At 26.4% G+C, this 17,596-nt stretch overlaps 1 protein-coding gene across 2 annotated transcripts; it reads left to right on the forward strand.

The window, feature by feature from the left end:
- The first annotated feature begins 5,072 nt into the window (after nucleotides 1-5,072).
- Nucleotides 5,073-10,410, forward strand: LOC126901501 (uncharacterized). Of its 2 annotated transcripts, XM_050677978.1 has the most exons (11): nucleotides 5,073-5,236; nucleotides 5,319-5,455; nucleotides 5,664-5,699; nucleotides 6,316-6,478; nucleotides 6,541-6,639; nucleotides 6,892-6,980; nucleotides 7,717-8,188; nucleotides 8,549-8,625; nucleotides 8,713-8,865; nucleotides 9,029-9,139; nucleotides 10,020-10,410. In XM_050677978.1, exons 4-11 carry the CDS (start codon nucleotides 6,358-6,360, stop codon nucleotides 10,122-10,124), a joined length of 1,227 nt encoding a protein of 408 aa, XP_050533935.1. In that variant the 5' UTR covers nucleotides 5,073-5,236; nucleotides 5,319-5,455; nucleotides 5,664-5,699; nucleotides 6,316-6,357; the 3' UTR covers nucleotides 10,125-10,410. The 2 variants fall into 2 exon arrangements, with proteins under 2 accessions (XP_050533935.1, XP_050533936.1); XM_050677979.1 differs by having other exon boundaries at nucleotides 5,077-5,455; nucleotides 6,390-6,478.
- Nucleotides 10,411-17,596: the final 7,186 nt, after the last annotated feature.

The raw sequence follows: 17,596 nt of genomic DNA on the forward strand, positions 1-17,596 counted from the left end.
CGTCAGCTGCTTTCCTTGGATGTGGTAGCCGTTTCTCAGACTCCCTCCCCAGAATCGAACCCTGATTTCCCGTTACCCGTAACAACCATGATATTGATAGTAACTACTATCATAACATGAAACTAAAAAGTAAAAAATAAATATAGTTTAAAAAACTAAAAAAACACGCTTTTAAAGTACATCGAACTAAAAAGTTAAAAATAATTTTTAAAATAATTATGAACAAAAAATACTAGTATTATTGTGATAAAAGCGTGGGTGCTTTGTGCCATATTTTTCGTATATTGAGCGCCCGACGCTTTTATCACAATAATACTAGTATTTTTTGTTCATAATTATTTTAAAAATTNTTTTATCACAATAATAGTATTTTTTGTTCATAATTATTTTAAAAATTATTTTTAATTTTTTAGTTCGATGTGCTTTAAAAGCGTGTTTTTTTAGTTTTTTTAAACTATATTTATTAACACGCTTATATTAGTTCCATCTGTATGTATGTTTGTATGTAAGTATGTTTATAACTCTCCACGCGCCACATGTTATTTATTCTCGCGTATCCCGTCGTCTATGGCCTTGAGACTAGACTGTCGTAACGCAGTCACCGCACTCCACGCCACGCTCACCACACTTCCACAACACTATTCCTGTATAAATTTATTTTTGTTTATCGTACCCGTACACGCCTGCGTGTCATCAATATTATATATATATGTATATAAACAAATTTTTAGTTTATCTGACCAATATCTACCGCATGCCAAACGCCTTACGTATAAATATTTATATATGCCTACCGCCGCTCCCGCCGTTTATACCTCAAGTATAACGTTCCCCGACCCGCCCGCCCACAAAACACAGCTATACCTCGTACGTTTACGTACTTAAGTCGTATATATTCTAATTACTATTAAAATTTATATATTAACACGCTTTATTCTCATTAAAAGATATAGAGTGTATTCATTCCGATTACGGAGGATGATTCCCGTATCGCCATTTTTCGTCACTACCGGGAATGGGTAATTTGCGCGCCTGCTGCTTTCCTTGGACGTGGTAGCCGTTTCTCAGATTCCCTCTCCGGAATCAAACTCTGATTTCCCGTTACCCGTTACAACCATGATATTGATAGTAACTACTATCATAACATGAAACTAAAAAGTGAAATATAAATATTGTTTAAAAAAACTAAAAAAACCCGCTTATATTAGTTTCACATGTATGTTGTTTGTTTGTTGTGTGTTTGTAATTCTTCACTCGCCACGTATTATTATTCTCGCGTATCCCGTCGTCTATGACCTTAAGACTAGACTGCCATAACGCATTAACCCCAATCTACTCAGCACACGCCGACAACACTAATCCTGTAAAATTTTTGGTTTTCGTACCCGTACATGTGGGCGTATCATCAATATTATATATATATATATAAACAAATTTTTATAGTTTATTATTAGATATAAACATTTAAAGATTCAAATTTTTTTGAGTTAATATACATATATTACATTGTATAATACATAAGGGATTACAAATACAGGTAGCTAATTGGTTTTTTATGACGATATTAGCAAGCATATAGCCTTTATTATCAATGGTAACAAGACACATTGTTGTGAGTTTATAAACACACTAACTGACAATACAGAAATTATATCCATTGTGTAATAAACCAAAAATAAAATAAAATATTTATATTAATTATTAAAATTAGTTTTATGATTTTATATTTAATATTAATTAGTTATAATTGGTTATATGATTTTTATTATTAAATTATTCGTCTTTAATATTTATTATATGATTTTCACATTAATTGTCTCTCTTATTAATTATTAATTCTCCAATTTAAATTTTATAAATGGTTTATTACGCAATAGATTGTTGGAGATTCGAAAGCATAGGTTAAATTGTATTTACCTAACGTCCTGTGTAATGCAATAATATTTCAAGTAATCCAATGTTGATTTTGGTATTAAACGCACTACGTATACGATTCAAACTATACGTTATATAGTCCTTATAATTACTTACACGAATGATTCAAGATTTTAAATAAAATGATTTAATTACACAAAGTCTACGACTGATCTTACTTGTAAAAGATTCTAAACACTCTATATTTTATTATAAATATAATTTTATTTTTTTTTACTTATTGATTTTTTTACGTCTGTTGAACGAGTATATTTTATTGAGAGATCGAAACCAATATTTCTTAAATTTACCTCTGGCCTGGCCAAAACAAAATTCAGAAATATTTATATCTGTGTAAAAAATTTATCAAGGCGGAATTGTGGTGGCCCAATGTGAAAGGATGCGGCACAATAATCACCAAAACAAAAATTAAACACTAAAAATATATTTGTAAGTTTCTTTGCGATGTCCGCCGGCGCGATGCTCGTTAAAGCAGAGACATTAAGATCAATGACTAGCTACCCAATAAGAAAAGCTCACAATATATTTTTATTATTAAATAAAATTTAAAGTTGGGTTGGAATTATCATTAAAATAATTTAATGTTTAAAATAATATTTGATTATTTGATCTTTATTTCCACAGCAATAAAAATAAAAAGTAAAAAATAAATATAGTTTAATAAAACTGAAAAACCCGTTTTTAAAGCAAATCGAACTAAAAAGTTAAAAATACTTTTAAAATAAGCTTAAAACAATAATAAACGAAAAATACTAGTATTATTGTGAAAAAAAGCGTGGGGGCTTTGTGCCATATTTTTCGTTTATTGAGCGCCCGACGCTTTTATCACAGTAATATTAGTATTTTTCGTTCATTATTGTTTTAAGTTTATTTTAAAATTATTTAAAAATTTTTTGTTCGATATGTTTTAAAAGCGTGTTTTTCAGTTTTTTTAAACTATATTTATCTACTGCGACACTTAATATAATAATATGTGTACTGTGTTTTATTTTATTAACACATTTATATTAGTTTCACATGTATGTTTGTTGTTTGTAACTCTCCACGCACCACGTGTTATTTATTCTCGCGTATCCCGTCGTCAATGGCCTTGAGATTAGACTGTCGTAACGCATTCACCCTGTTATATATTAGTGACTGCACTGTTAAGCAGCTTCTAGATAGTAATCCCTTTCTTTAAGATGTCAATGTAATGTAAAAGAGCACACTCTTATGATTTTATAAAATAAAGTATTTGCTGTTAAATAAAAAAAAATATAAGAGCGTGCTCTTTTACATTACATTGACATCTTAAAGAAAGGGATTACTATCTAGAAACTGCTTAACAGTGCAGCCACTAATACATAACACACCGCACCCCGCTCACCGATCGGTGACAACAATATTTTCCTGTATAAGTTATTTGGTTTTCATACCTGTACACGCGTGCGTGTCATCAATTATATATACAGAGTGTTCAGCAAGTTAGGAAACAGTTAAATTGTTACAAACAATGAGTACAATAGAAATTCGTTTCCTTATTTACTGAACACTCTGTATATATATAAAAACAAATTTTTAGATTCGATGCGAAGCTGAGAAGGTATTGGTCTTACTATGATGCGTTTTTTTTGTCTGTTACCACTCAATCTCAGCTCTTATTGGACCGATATTATGAACAATACGTCAAAAGATCACAAATTTTATCTAGTCGAAGACATTACAATCAAAAATTTATTCCCTGTCAATGGGGGAAATCTTCAAAAAAATTATAAATTTAAAAATCGATAAAAAAATTAACTTTTTCAACATAACTTACGTCAAAAGATCACAAATCCTATCTAGTCATTTTCCTCAAAAATTGAAAAAATTTCCCTCGTTCCCAGTTAATGAGGGAAATCTTCAAAAAAATTTCAAATTTAAAAATCGCTAATTTTCTAAATTTTTTAAATTTAAAACTGCCATAACTTTATTAAAAGTGACTAAGTCAATATAATTTTTATTTTTATAGATGCATGATTTCTTTACCTATCATTTGATATATTTTTTTTATAAATCTGACAATTACCTGCCCACAGGGAGGATTGAAAATGACAACTTTTTCAACTTAATTTTTGAATGTGTTCCGGAAAGTTTGACACTTTTATATATATATTTAATTAAAGCTTATGTAATATGCTTTATTATGGAAAAAGAAAAAATTTTCGACTATATTTTGTCTTCACAGTGAAAATGGCTACCGAATGCTATTTTTGTGTGAAATTTCTTGATTTTATACTTTATATGTTTAACTTTATGTGTTATATACTTTTTTGAAAAATGAATGTATCAATAAATTTTTTAAGATATGTATTATTTATATTTATATATTATTAATATATATATATATATATATTTATTCATATATTACACTTATAAATCATAAAAATTGTAATCAGAATATAAATAATGAAATAAGAGATCATGTAGCTTTTGGAATAATCCATTAATTTATTAAAATTAAACACTATCTACCAATTTGCATCGAAGCGTTTTTTATGATAGTGATTTTAATCACTGTCAGATATCATTTAAATTGCACCCAACTATGCCACGTCCCACTGTGCGTGGTTTTTTTACTTAAAACTGCTATAACTTTTTCAAAAATGACCAAATCAGTATAATTTTTTTTTATATAGATGCATGATGACTTTACCTTTCATTTTTTTATCATTATATTGGCTTTTAAAGCCTTGCCAATGAAGGATTAGGCAAAAATAATTGTAATTTTTTGAAAAGGGGTTAATAATAAATTTATAAATTATGAGTTCGGTGGTAAAATTGCTGCAACGAAGTGTGCATAGGAGTATATTCTTCGTGATTTCACTTGAAATAAAAACAAGTTTTTTTCATTTGAATAAAATCAATTTACTCTTTATAGTATTATCATGGATGCCCGGGTAATTTCCTAAAGTAATTTTTGGTCTTAATGATATATTTTTACTCTTTTTACTTTTAATTTAGCCATATTCATAGCAATAACATTTTTAAAAACTTTTACTTTCTATTACAGAATATTGAAATTGTCTTGTCTATGTTAAAAATTATCGTATTTCTTTAAAAAAATTCATTAACACATAATAATAACAAAAACTTGGAACTGCAGCATTATTTAACTGAAACTTCAAACTGAATGACATGAAATATTAATTATAAATGTCATAAGGAACACGTTGTATTATTCAATTTCATGAAGTAAAACTATTAAATTTAAAATTTTGTATAAGAGCTCCCTCCATTTTTACTCTAATGTTCATCAGCTACAAAAATCTGACCAGACAAAGTAACTGATGTCGAATATAACTGTTATATACTGATTTATTCTTATCTAATGAATAATTTTCATTATCGACTTTCGATTTTAGAATTAAAATAGAATTTTCCCATCGAATCTTAAAACAAATTGTTAAAACAAAATCAATATTACGGTCAACATCAAAAATTGATAAAGCCGCTTCAACAAATTCCAACACTCTTATTGTGGATAATTTATGCCATTGCAGTGAGTAATTATTTAAGTTTTACTCGTTAATTTATGTCTTAGTGACTATTTACTTAACATTTATCAAAATTTTACTTCTAAAAATTAGTAATTTTATTTTTGTTGATAGACCATTTGTTCGATTTATTATTATAATTATCATATCTAATTTCATAACTAATTACATTAACTGAAATTTCAAAAATAATTTAATTTTTTTAAATTTCAGTTAAAATTCATTAGAAGCAATGGACGAATTTACTATGTAAGTAATTTATAGACTTTTTTTCCAATAGTTAATGTTATTGGATATCCCATAAAAATATAAAAAAGACATCTAGACTCAACATTATTACTAATCCAAACATTTTAGGATCCTAACTATATAATTTATGTTCCAGAAGTCATTCCATTTTTAAAAAGGGTGAATTTTTTATATTTCTTTAATTTTTTAAAAGAGATCACAAAAAAAATTTGACGACTTTTGAAAAACTAATTAATATTTATTGCTATGATAACTAATTTTAGCAGATTATTAAAAAATCTAGATGGTAACTGTTAACCCTAATAACCAACGGTGTGTTTGTTTTTATTATTTTTTTTAATTTTAATTGTTTAATGATCATTTTTTAGTGTTAAAACAATTTATAATATTATGTATATATATATATAGTAATTTATTACTATTAGGTATTTTTTAAAATACCTTAACTATATAAATTGCACAAAAAATGGTCAAGAATTGAAATTTTTAATTTAAAGACATTGTTAAATAATCATTCATTGCCATTATTTTTAATTTTGATTTTAATTATGAAATTGAAAATATGGAATTAGAATTGAAATACTTGCCATTTCTATTTTTGGTATTTTGTTTAAAGATAAAACAGAAATATCAGATAAGTGTTTAATTGAGTTGTCAAATGAAATCATTTTTTTTTTCATATACTCTTAGTGAATTAGATACAAAAGATAATATTTCAGTCAAATGTGAAGGAAATATTGATCTCTCCAAAGATAGGGAAGAAGGTGAAATTACAGAAGGTAATATTTTATTTTTATAAAAGTTTTGTCTTGTCTATTGAAAATTTCTTTTAATATATCAGATGAGATAAATGAAAATGTTATAAGTATCAATTGTGATAACAATAAAGTTACAAACAATGACATTCAAATTGGAACTCAATATTACAAAGAATTTCAAGGTATATTGTTCGCTCAAATTTCAAATATTTGTCTAAAATTCTTTAGAATTGTAATTATTTATCATATAGATTGTTATAAAATAATTGGGTAGTATATTGCTTTGATTTTCAATGTTTTTTTAATTAAAGATGCTTTACTTCTGAAATGTTAAATCAATTATTAATAAATTGAAATTATACATTATAATTTTTTTTTCTACAAAATACATTAACTAAAATTTCTCTTATTATTCACATTTATTACAATTTAAGGTTATACTAAAAAAATGAATAGCAGAAGATACTATTACAAATTCAATATGAAAAAATCAACACACTATTCCAGATATTCCAATTACAAAGTAATAATTTATTTTATTATTTTATTTTATTTATTAACGCCTAAACAGGCAGTATTTCNTTTAAAAAAATTGTTGATATTATTTTGTTCTTGAATATCATTTAGTTTTAAATATATATATATATTTGTATTTCCATAAATTTTGAACACTAAATAAAATTTACTTTTATTTATTGTTTCTACTATTATGTTTTTTATATTATATTATCAAAAATTTGGTTAAATTAATCATTCAAAATCGTGTAAAATTAAAAATTTTAATATGTTATATAGCTTATAGGTCACTCATGATTTGGATGTGGAATTATATACATTTATACATTTTCTTAAGTTACTCTGAACATACTATCAGCCAGTACAACATTTTTGTTATCTGACTTAAGTATTTCTAATATATTGTTTTCGAAGTTATAGTATGGAGTAAGATTAGATTGGTTTATATCCCCAAAAGTTTAAAAAAATTTTGACACTTTACAAAAAAATGTACAAATTTGCGATCCTTGAAAGAAAACTAAACAAAATTTAAACTGCTTATAATTCCATGATAGTTTCATGCTTTATGTAGATACTAATATTTTGTGGAATTACAATAAGATTTTTAGTATTTACTATATTTCTTACCTATATAACTGAGGAAATAATTTACAAAAAAAAATAAAATTGGATCATTATACAACATTAATAAATAATTGATAATTTTTTTATTATTATTATTGAAGTTATTATTCAAATTTTAGCAACAACATAAAGAATTCTTCAATCATCAAAGAGGTGTCAAGAACTTTTCTGGTCAATTTGAATTTCTTAATCATCAAACATTAAATCAGAAAAAAACAAATTTTCTATTATACAAAAATCAAAATACTAGGTCGAGTAATAAAATCTCATCATTTTATGAAAGTCATAAGACATTATCATCTTTAAGAAATCATCTAGTACCACAGTATTCTAGTGGATATATACCATTTATAAACAATAACTTTCATAACCAATATCAAGATAGCAATCTGACATTTCAAAAAACTTCTTTTGGTCCTAGTATTACCCAAACTCATTCATACTTGAGAAATCACTATCAAAATGATTTCTTGTCAACATCACAAGCTTATAAAGATAAACCTTTATCATTAATAGTTAATCCATCTTTAATTAACTACTCATCTCAACCAAATGATCCTACAAATAATTTACAAAATTCAAATATAAATGGTAATATTGTGTTTTTTAAATTTTTTTTTGTTGTTACAGTAATTTTCAAAAATTTATGAAAAAATTAGTGGAGGACTTAATTTTTTTTATTTTAAAACGTGTATCATATTTCAAAAAAAAAAAAAAAATTAAGAACTAAGCATCTATAAGGTTTCAGTTTACGATTATGGTCAATTTTTTAAATATATTAATGTGTATTTTATTACTATCTATTATGTTTTCTATTAGTTAAAAACAATTAATACATGTAACAATTATCATGTAATATTATATGTTAAATATATAATGAATTTTTTTTAGTTATTTTCTTAAGTTATTTTAGTTAAACATTTATAACTCAGATTGACTTTAAATTTTCAGTTGAAATGTCAACAAAATCACTTTTTAAAAATACTTCACCGTGTATTAAAACTGAATTAATAAAAGAAATTGAAGAAGTATGTTAATATAGATTTTTTTTTACATTAGTTATTAATATGTTAATTATTTTTATTAATTTATTAATAAAAATTTATTTTGATTAGGGTGAATTACGACCAAAGGAAAAGACAGTTAAAATCTTAATGAAAAGTGAAGTAAAGGATGAAATTCCAACTGTTAATGAAGTAATGGAAGAAATTCCACTTATAAATATCATAAAAACTGAAGATAGAAATGACTGTGCTGAAATGACTCAGGTATTTTACTAATTAAAATTTCAAAAACAGAAATGAATATTTATTTATACACACATAACACATTTCTATTAAAACAATAGACCATATACCTTAACAATATAATTGGTATTTAAATATGTTTTGCTGAAAACATAAATTTCATGTGAAAATTGATTTATTATAGAATTTAATATCCGATACTTTAAGTGATTGTTCAGTAATAATTAGAGTGTTAAGATCCATGTCAATTGGAGAGATAACAGGAATTATGGAAAAACATGAAATGAGAATCAAAGTAATTTCATTAGTTAAAATAATTAAAATTTGTTGTATGTGACCGTAGTTAATCTTATAAAATGCTCAAATAACAGTATTTCAACATTTTTTGCATTTTATTGTGCCTAAGTAAAAATTTTTTTTTTTAACCTATTTTACACTGAAATTATAGAACATTATATTAAATCAAATAATAAGGGAAAATTTATTATCAATTTCACAAATAATTAAATATTATCACAGATTGTCTTTTTACTGATCATTTTAAATAATGATTATGTTTATTCTAATCCAATTGTTATTAGTGTTAATAACCTCTAGTTATTTGTATTTACTGTGAGTAACATCCTTAGGAACTAAATGTGAGAAAAACGCTGAAATTTTGTATAAAGTATATCAATTCTAATTTTGCTTAGGTAGGTCATAAATGTTACAATAGATATTTAGTTCATTTTTAATTTATTTAAATAAGTATATTTATTTTCTCTTTTTAATATTTGAACAATAGTATTTTGAATGTTTAATATGTATACTTATTATTATTAACATTATTTTCAAAGATCATTATTTATAAACATTGGATTTTGTTGTATTCTATTAGTAATTCTTTTAATATTTGAATATCTTTTTATCAAAAATGATCTAAAAATGAGTACAAAAATTTACTATTAAATGGAAATATATTTTTTACACTTATGAATTAGTACCTTACTTATTTAAATGTCACATATATCAAATAATTAAATCACATATTTATGGTAGTTATAAGCAATATAAATAAAATCTAAATTTTATTATTTATTTTTCTAATTTTATTTAAAAGTTTTGTTTAATATATTATCTATATATCAGTTATTCAATAATTTGTTTCAATATATTGCAAATATTTTTTCACATAGGAGTTTAAGTGGTTAAATGAAAAATATCAAACAGCTTGTGTTACTTATTTTAATCGAAATATAGCTTTACAAATTTATCAACAATACCTAAAGAAAGAATCTTGATTTGCTGTATTGCATATATTTACATAAGGATATTTTTTTAGTTAATTTATGAATAAATTATATTATGTTAAGCAATAAAAATAATTTTCAAGTAATTATTAATTAAAATATACTAATATTATGGCTTTGTTAAAAATTATTATTCTAATTATCTGTGTAATTTTGTATGAAAAAAAGTTAATGTGTATTTTTTTAAAATAATTTTTGTTGTAAATATATTAATTAATCTCTTTTGCTATATGTTATTGTAAGTATTAACTGTAGTCAAATAAATAAATCTGGTGTTAACTATNAATCCTACGAGGTTTTTAATTTTCAATATTGTCAAAAATGCACTTAGTTATTCTTACGTCATACCTTGGGTCGTGATAGTTTTGTACCCCATGTTTGTTTCCACAAATAAAGAAATGCGTTTCCCCTAGGCTTAACATGTTACCATTTTTATAACATATCCTTAACATCTGCTTAAAATAAAGTTCCCTTGTTTTTAGATTTGTTAATGTTAGATAAAATGTCTATTACCACTTTTTCTCAGCTCTCACCGAACCAATTTCTTTCAATGATACGTCAAAATATCACAAATCGTATCTAGTCGAAGACATTACCCTCAAAAATTGAAAAAATTTCGTTCGTTCCCCGTAAATAGGCGAAACCTCTAAAAAAATTACAAATTTAAAAATCACTAATTTTCGAAATTTTTTCAATTTTTTTTACTAAAAACTGCTGTAACATTTTTAAAAATGAACATATCAATATAATTTTTTTTATATAGATGCATGATATCATTACCTTTTATTTGGTATATTTTTTTTTATATGTGACCCTTGACAAGCCCACAGAAAGGGGTTTCAAAATGGTAACTTTTTGACATAAAATTTTTTCAACTTGACTTTTGAAAATGTTCCAGAAAGTCTGACCCTTTTATAAATATGTTACATTTTTATATTAAAACTAATATAATATACTTTATTATGGTAAAAAAAAAATTTCGGACTTTATTTTATCTATTTTATATTAAAGTTAATAAAAAAAATACGATTTTTGTAAAAAAATTTTTTTTTATATTTTTAACTTTATAATATGTCGTACGTCGGTAGTGCCCCAACGTAGACACAAAAGTTTAACACAAATTTATTAATGTTTTATATATATATATTGACGACGAGTTCGTCGTTCGAGCTCTTCTCGAGTCCTCTCGTTGGATAAACTGATCAGCCCCAATCTCTCTAATTAGTGGACTACTAAAGGGGTAGAGTTTAGATCCGTCAGCACAGTCTAGCTCAAAAGTAGCAGACTGAAGGGTGGCTCCTTGTCAGCCACCAGCACAACTACCTTTTTACTATACCCACTGAAGGAGGGTAAGCCCAAACACTAGCCAGCTCGTACACTAATTATTAAGATTGACTAAAGGACCAGCAATACAACCTAGACTCTAGCCGCACAAACACACAAAAATTCCAAGAACACGGTGAATATAAAATATTTGCGCTAAGCCCAGATTTTTAAATAGTTATTTTATTTACGAAATGTATTAAACACAAAGTCAAATATAATATAAAAATTTAACACAAAAATTAATTAAATCTTACAAAAATATAAAGTTATTCTTACACCAACGACCTAACCCGTAACTCGACGTTTCTTCGACAAAACGTCCAGTCTCGTCTCGCCCAGTATCGTCTTATACTTTTCATGTTTCCCTTTTAAATTCTTTTTCCCATCATTATTAATTTGCTTACCCTGCATTTCCCTTTTATATGGAATTATTATATTGCTTAAGAGTTCAAAAATTGCTTACTACTATTGTAAAGCTTATATTATACTAAAATCGACGTAATTCAATACTTCCTCATCTAATTACTACACTCCCCTATGTTACAAAAAAAATATGCCCTCATATTTTTGGAAAATTAACTTTGGTTATTTACAACACTAAATGAATGAAAAGAAAAAAGAAAGGTTAATATATTTTGTGTCAATTTTCTTTTAGAAGTGATCACATCATATCAATATTTTTTATATATATTTTTTTTATTATGATATTTGTTTTGTTTCTTCTTATTTTTTTTTTCTTTTCTTTTTTTTTTGTACTTCTTATGTATAATTTTTGTTTGTTGTTTTTTATTTTTTTATATATAATATATATAAAAAAAAAATATATATATATATGCTGTACTTAGCAGCATACTTTTTTATAAGGATCTTTCCATTTATTTTTTTTTTTTTGGAATGAGAATTAGTTTGTGTGTTGTACCAAAGTTAATTTTTTTTTCCCCAAAAATAAATAAAATAATAATAAAGTTTATATCCCAATGTTTTTAACACTACTTAACTCTATTTCCCTTTAAATTTCTATATCTAATTATTCCCTTAATCAAAATACATAATTATTATACATTTTTTTTTTTTTTTACATATCTGTTTCATTGTTGATTACTGTTATTATTTCTATACTTTTTTGAATAGCTTCTTGTTTTTTCTGGTTATCTTCTAGTTCGCACAATAGTCTTTCCACTTGTTTTGCTAATTTTTTTGTCTGATTTCTTTGCTTGTGAGTGGGCCATTTCCTCTTGGGTTTTGTTGAGTTGTATAAGCTTTTTTCGATTTCTTGTTTTTATTCAGATGTCAAATATCTCACGTTGGCGGGTTGTGCCATTTTCTGTTAAGTGTTTGAGAAATAGTTATAGTAACCCTATGAGGTTATTAATTTTCAATCTTTTCACAATATGGTCGAAAATGCACTTAGTTATTCTTACGTCATACCTTGGGTCGTGATAGTTTTGTACCCCATGTTTGTTTCCACAAATAAAGAAATGCGTTTCCCCTAAGCTTAACATGTTACCATAATGTCTGTTTAAAATAAAGTTCCCTTGTTTTTAGATTTGTTAATGTTAGATAAAATGTTTTTTTATTATCTTTATCTTCCGTTGCAGAAATGTTAAGAATTTTAACCTCTATGTTAAGTCTTTTTAAAATTTCACCGTCCGTATTTCCCCCAAAAACTATTATTACTGGAATTTCTGAATTGTTAAAAATTGTTCTGTGAATGAAATCGTGGTTAAGTGTGTCAGTTATTGCGAATTGGCTGTCGTGTAGTTCTGCTAAGAGAGGGTAGGCCTTTTCTTCTTTTCCTTCGAATATTTTCAATACCCCACTTACAAAAGGCGACCAGAGACTTTTCGTTAATAGTTGAGTGTATTTTTTACCCAATATTAATGGTGTCCCTTCTAATTTCATTACTTGATATTTGTCTAAACTACCCGATATGGCCCCACTTACTAAGACAATGTCATGTCTCCTAAACATTCCAAATTCAAAATCTATAATATCAAATTTGTAATTCCTATCCATATTGTAAAAAGTTGTAGTAAAAATATCAAGAAGTCAGTCAAAATTACGAGTTAGTTTTATGAGTTTTACCTGAAAAAGATAAAATTTATTAGCTTAAATTAATGTTATATTAATCGACCATTTCCCCTTTTATTTACTGCAATATTATTATTATGCATTACAATTAAAAATATTTTTTTTTTATAAATTAAACCGAATTTTAAATATTTACAATAAGGTATAAATGCTTATAATTAATTTTTTATTCTTTGTTATCTGTATCGCGTTCATGACAAGGTTTGAGTCTTTGTACATGTACTGTGTTAATGACCTCTTTACCATTTAGAATTAAAGCTACTTTATAATTTACATCAGATTTCTTTTCTATTATTTTAAAAGGTCCCCTGTATTTATAAGCTAACTTTTTTGAATTACCTGGTGTTTGAAAATTAAACTTGACAAAGACTTTTTGTCCAGGTAAATAATTTACAGTTTTATGAGTCTTATCATAGTATTGTTTTTGTTTGTTTTGCTCTATTTCTACTAATTTAGGAATTTCATCTCTTATAGATTGTAACTGTTTTAAGGACTCTAACCTGTTAAAGTTCAATTCTTCGGGCCAAATTTTATTATCTAACGGCTGAGTAGCTTCTACTCCAAACATAAGATGATATGGTGAATATCCTAACCTAGAATGTGGACAAGTGTTATACGCGAACACTACCACTTTATAATATAACACCCAATTTNCTACCATTTTATAATATAATGCCCAATTCTTTTGGTTGTTATTTACATAGTGCGTTAAACTATTGCATATTATTTTATTCATCAACTCTGTACTCCCATTACTTTGGGGGTGGTATGCTGAACTAAAACTTTGTTTTATTCCTAGTTTTTCACACACTAATTCTACTTCCTTATTCCTAAATGGAGTCCATCTGTCGCTAACAAAAATGGAGGGGGTACCATAAGATGTTATTATATCCATTAAAAAGTCTATTGTGGTTGCTCCATCGGCATTAACTACTGCCATTGCAAAAGCCATTTTTGTCGAACTGCAAGTCGCTACGATCAAATATTTTTTCCCTTTAGATATAGGTAACGCACCTAGATAATCGAAGCAAAGACGAGAAATAGGTTTTGTTGATTCTAACTGAATAGGTTGTATTAGTCCGGGTTTTTTACCAGTAGGGTTTTTAATAAGCTGACAAGACATACAAGATTTAATGAATTTAGTTGTATCCTGTATCATAGTTNTTAATGAATTTAGTTGTGTCCTGTATCATAGTCGGCCAGTAATATTTGGTTTTTAATCGGAGTAAGGTTTTACTAATGCCGAAATGTCCGGAAAGAACTGACTCGTGATACGATTTTAATACAACATTAACTAAAGTTTTTGGTATTACTAATAAATTCTTTATTCCTTTGGTTGACCACTCTTTGAAAAATAATAATTCATTTTTAAAACAATACTTTCTAGATTTTCTTTTGTATTTTGAGTCATTTTCCCCTTTAATTGCTGAAATTATTCCCCCACAAAATTCATCTTTTAATTGTTCCTCTTTAATTAAGTCAAGATTTAAAGTGTCAAAGTTAATGTTATCATTATTTTCGTTTTCTAGAATATCAGTGATTTTTAAAGTGTCTATCGGTAACGCGATAAACAATCTGCTGCTTTGTTCCAAGATCCGGGTTTGTGTTTAATTTCTAAATCGAATTCAAGTAATTTAAATATAAACTTAGTTACTCTTGATGAAGGATTTTTCATTGTTTTGTAAAATTGAAGGCTGGAGTGGTCACTATAAACTACGGTTTTCCTACCTACGAGAAATTCTCTGAAATAGTTTAAAGCATAAACTACAGCTGACATTTCGAGTTCGGTTGTTGAGAAATTTTTCTCGCCGCCTTTAAGTTTGCGAGATGCGAAAGCTATTGGGTGATTTTTACCATCAGGGCCTTCTTGTTCTAATATCCCTGAGAGCCCCTTTAAAGATGCGTCTGTCGTTACAAACACAGGATAATCATCGTTAAAATGAGTTAGTACTGGTGTTGTAATTATAGCTTGTTTTAAAATATCAAAAGCCTCCTGGTGGTTATCCTGCCAAACAAATATTTTATCTTTTTTTGTTAAGTCCGTTAATGGACTGGAAATTTTTGCGAAGTTTTTAATAAATTTCCTGTAATAGCTCGTTAAACCGACAAAAGCTCTGACATCGTTTATTTTATGTGGTATCGGAAATTTTTTTATTGATTCAATATTTTTTTCTAATGGCGTAATACCTCTTTCAGAAATTTTGTGTCCTAATAACTCTATTTCTGAACTAAAAAATGAACATTTGTNTTGTGTCCTAATAACTCTATTTCCGAACTAAAAAATGAACATTTATTTGTTTTAAGTTTAAAGTTTGCCTCGTCAAGCCTAACAAAAACTTGTTCTAATCTTGACAAAGCTTCTTCAAAATCCCCACCAAAACAACATATATCATCTAAGTAAACAATTATTGTTCTATAAAGGTAATCACTAAAAACATTATTTATTATTCTTTGAAAAATTGGTCCTGAATTTTTAAAACCTTGGGGAATTCTTTTGAATTGATAATGTCTGAAATCTGTAATAAAACCAGTTTTGTACCTGTCTTCTTCTTTTATAGGACACTGAAAATAACTTTGTGTTAAGTCAAAGTTAGAAAAATATTTAGCTCCCTCAAGACTCCTAAAAAGATCTTGTGACCTTGGAATTGGGTATTTATCACTAATAGCTTGTTCATTTAATTTCCTATAGTCTACTAGAAATCTATACTCTCCCGTATTTCCTTTTGGTGTTAAAAATACTGCCGCCGCGTAATTACTTCTGCTCGGCTCAATAATATCAGATTTTATCATTTCGTCAATTATAGTTTTTAATTTTTCTCGTTGAGAAGGGGACACACGATATGGCGGTTGAAAAATTGGTTTGTCTGATTTTAACCTTATTTCGCACGGTTCAACATTAGCGCAGCCTATTTTAAGTGGATCTGATGTAAATAAATGTTTAAAACGCGTAATTAATATTTTTGCTTGTTTGCGCTGAAAACGATTTAAATGGTTAGATATTTTAATAATTCTACCCTGATCGTCTCTCACGTCGTCGTCTAAAACGATACCGTTTGTATTTAAAATGTTATAATTCTTAAATGCTGACGTAGCTTCTGTTTCGTTCGCGAGTAATTCTCCCATAATAAAACCTTCATGTATAGTACTATTACNAGTACTATGTCGATTTGAAAAATTGTAAACAGTGACCTCATTCACTTTTTGTAATATTTTAGTTTCTAGTGTCAAGCCTTTCTCTCTACCTAAGCGTTCCGATGGTTTTATAACATCCAAATCTGTNGTTTTATTTTCTCGCGTCACATTAATCTTTACTTGCCTTCTGGTTTTGGGTGCTATTGTTACATTATGAGAAGAAATTAGTTTGTTTGTACCCTTTTCCTTAAGGTTAAGACTAGCTATACATTCTGAATTTTTATTTTCATTAATATTACATGTTTTATTGTAATTATACCAAATTTCGTCCATTTTAATTGAATTATTTTGTTTACTAAATTCTATTTCTTTAGTTTTAAAATTAATAATTAATTGATTGTCAATATTAAAATCGTTACCCAATAATAATTTACAATTAAGCCCTACAATTACATATGCATTAATAAAATATGAATAATTATTTATTTTTAGTTCTAAGTCTATTCTTCCTAACTGTTCTAACTCCGTATTATCAGCTCCCGTAATAATTACTCTATCTTTAGGTTTAATAAGTTTTACATCATCAATTAATGTTAAATCAACACACGAAATATTAGAACCTGTATCTAAAATTGCAAACCTTTTAAAACCATTGAATTCGACTTCCATTGATAAAACTCTACGTTCTCTTTCGGCTTCTAATTTTTTTTTAAGGTATGTAATATCGCTGACTTCCTTTTTTTTTCCACTAATATATTTTTTTATTCTATAGATATCTTCATTACTATACCAACTCTCTACAAATTTTATATAATCTGACTTCTCTTTATTTATTATACTTAAAAATTCTTTACTCTCATTATATTTACAATTATTCCGAGTCAAATATTCGGGATTTTTATTTGACTCGGACC

The sequence above is a fragment of the Daktulosphaira vitifoliae genome, unplaced genomic scaffold, assembly GCF_025091365.1.
Source record: "Daktulosphaira vitifoliae isolate Bord-2020 unplaced genomic scaffold, ASM2509136v1 Scaffold_3, whole genome shotgun sequence".
In the NCBI taxonomy this organism is placed as follows: domain Eukaryota; kingdom Metazoa; phylum Arthropoda; class Insecta; order Hemiptera; family Phylloxeridae; genus Daktulosphaira; species Daktulosphaira vitifoliae.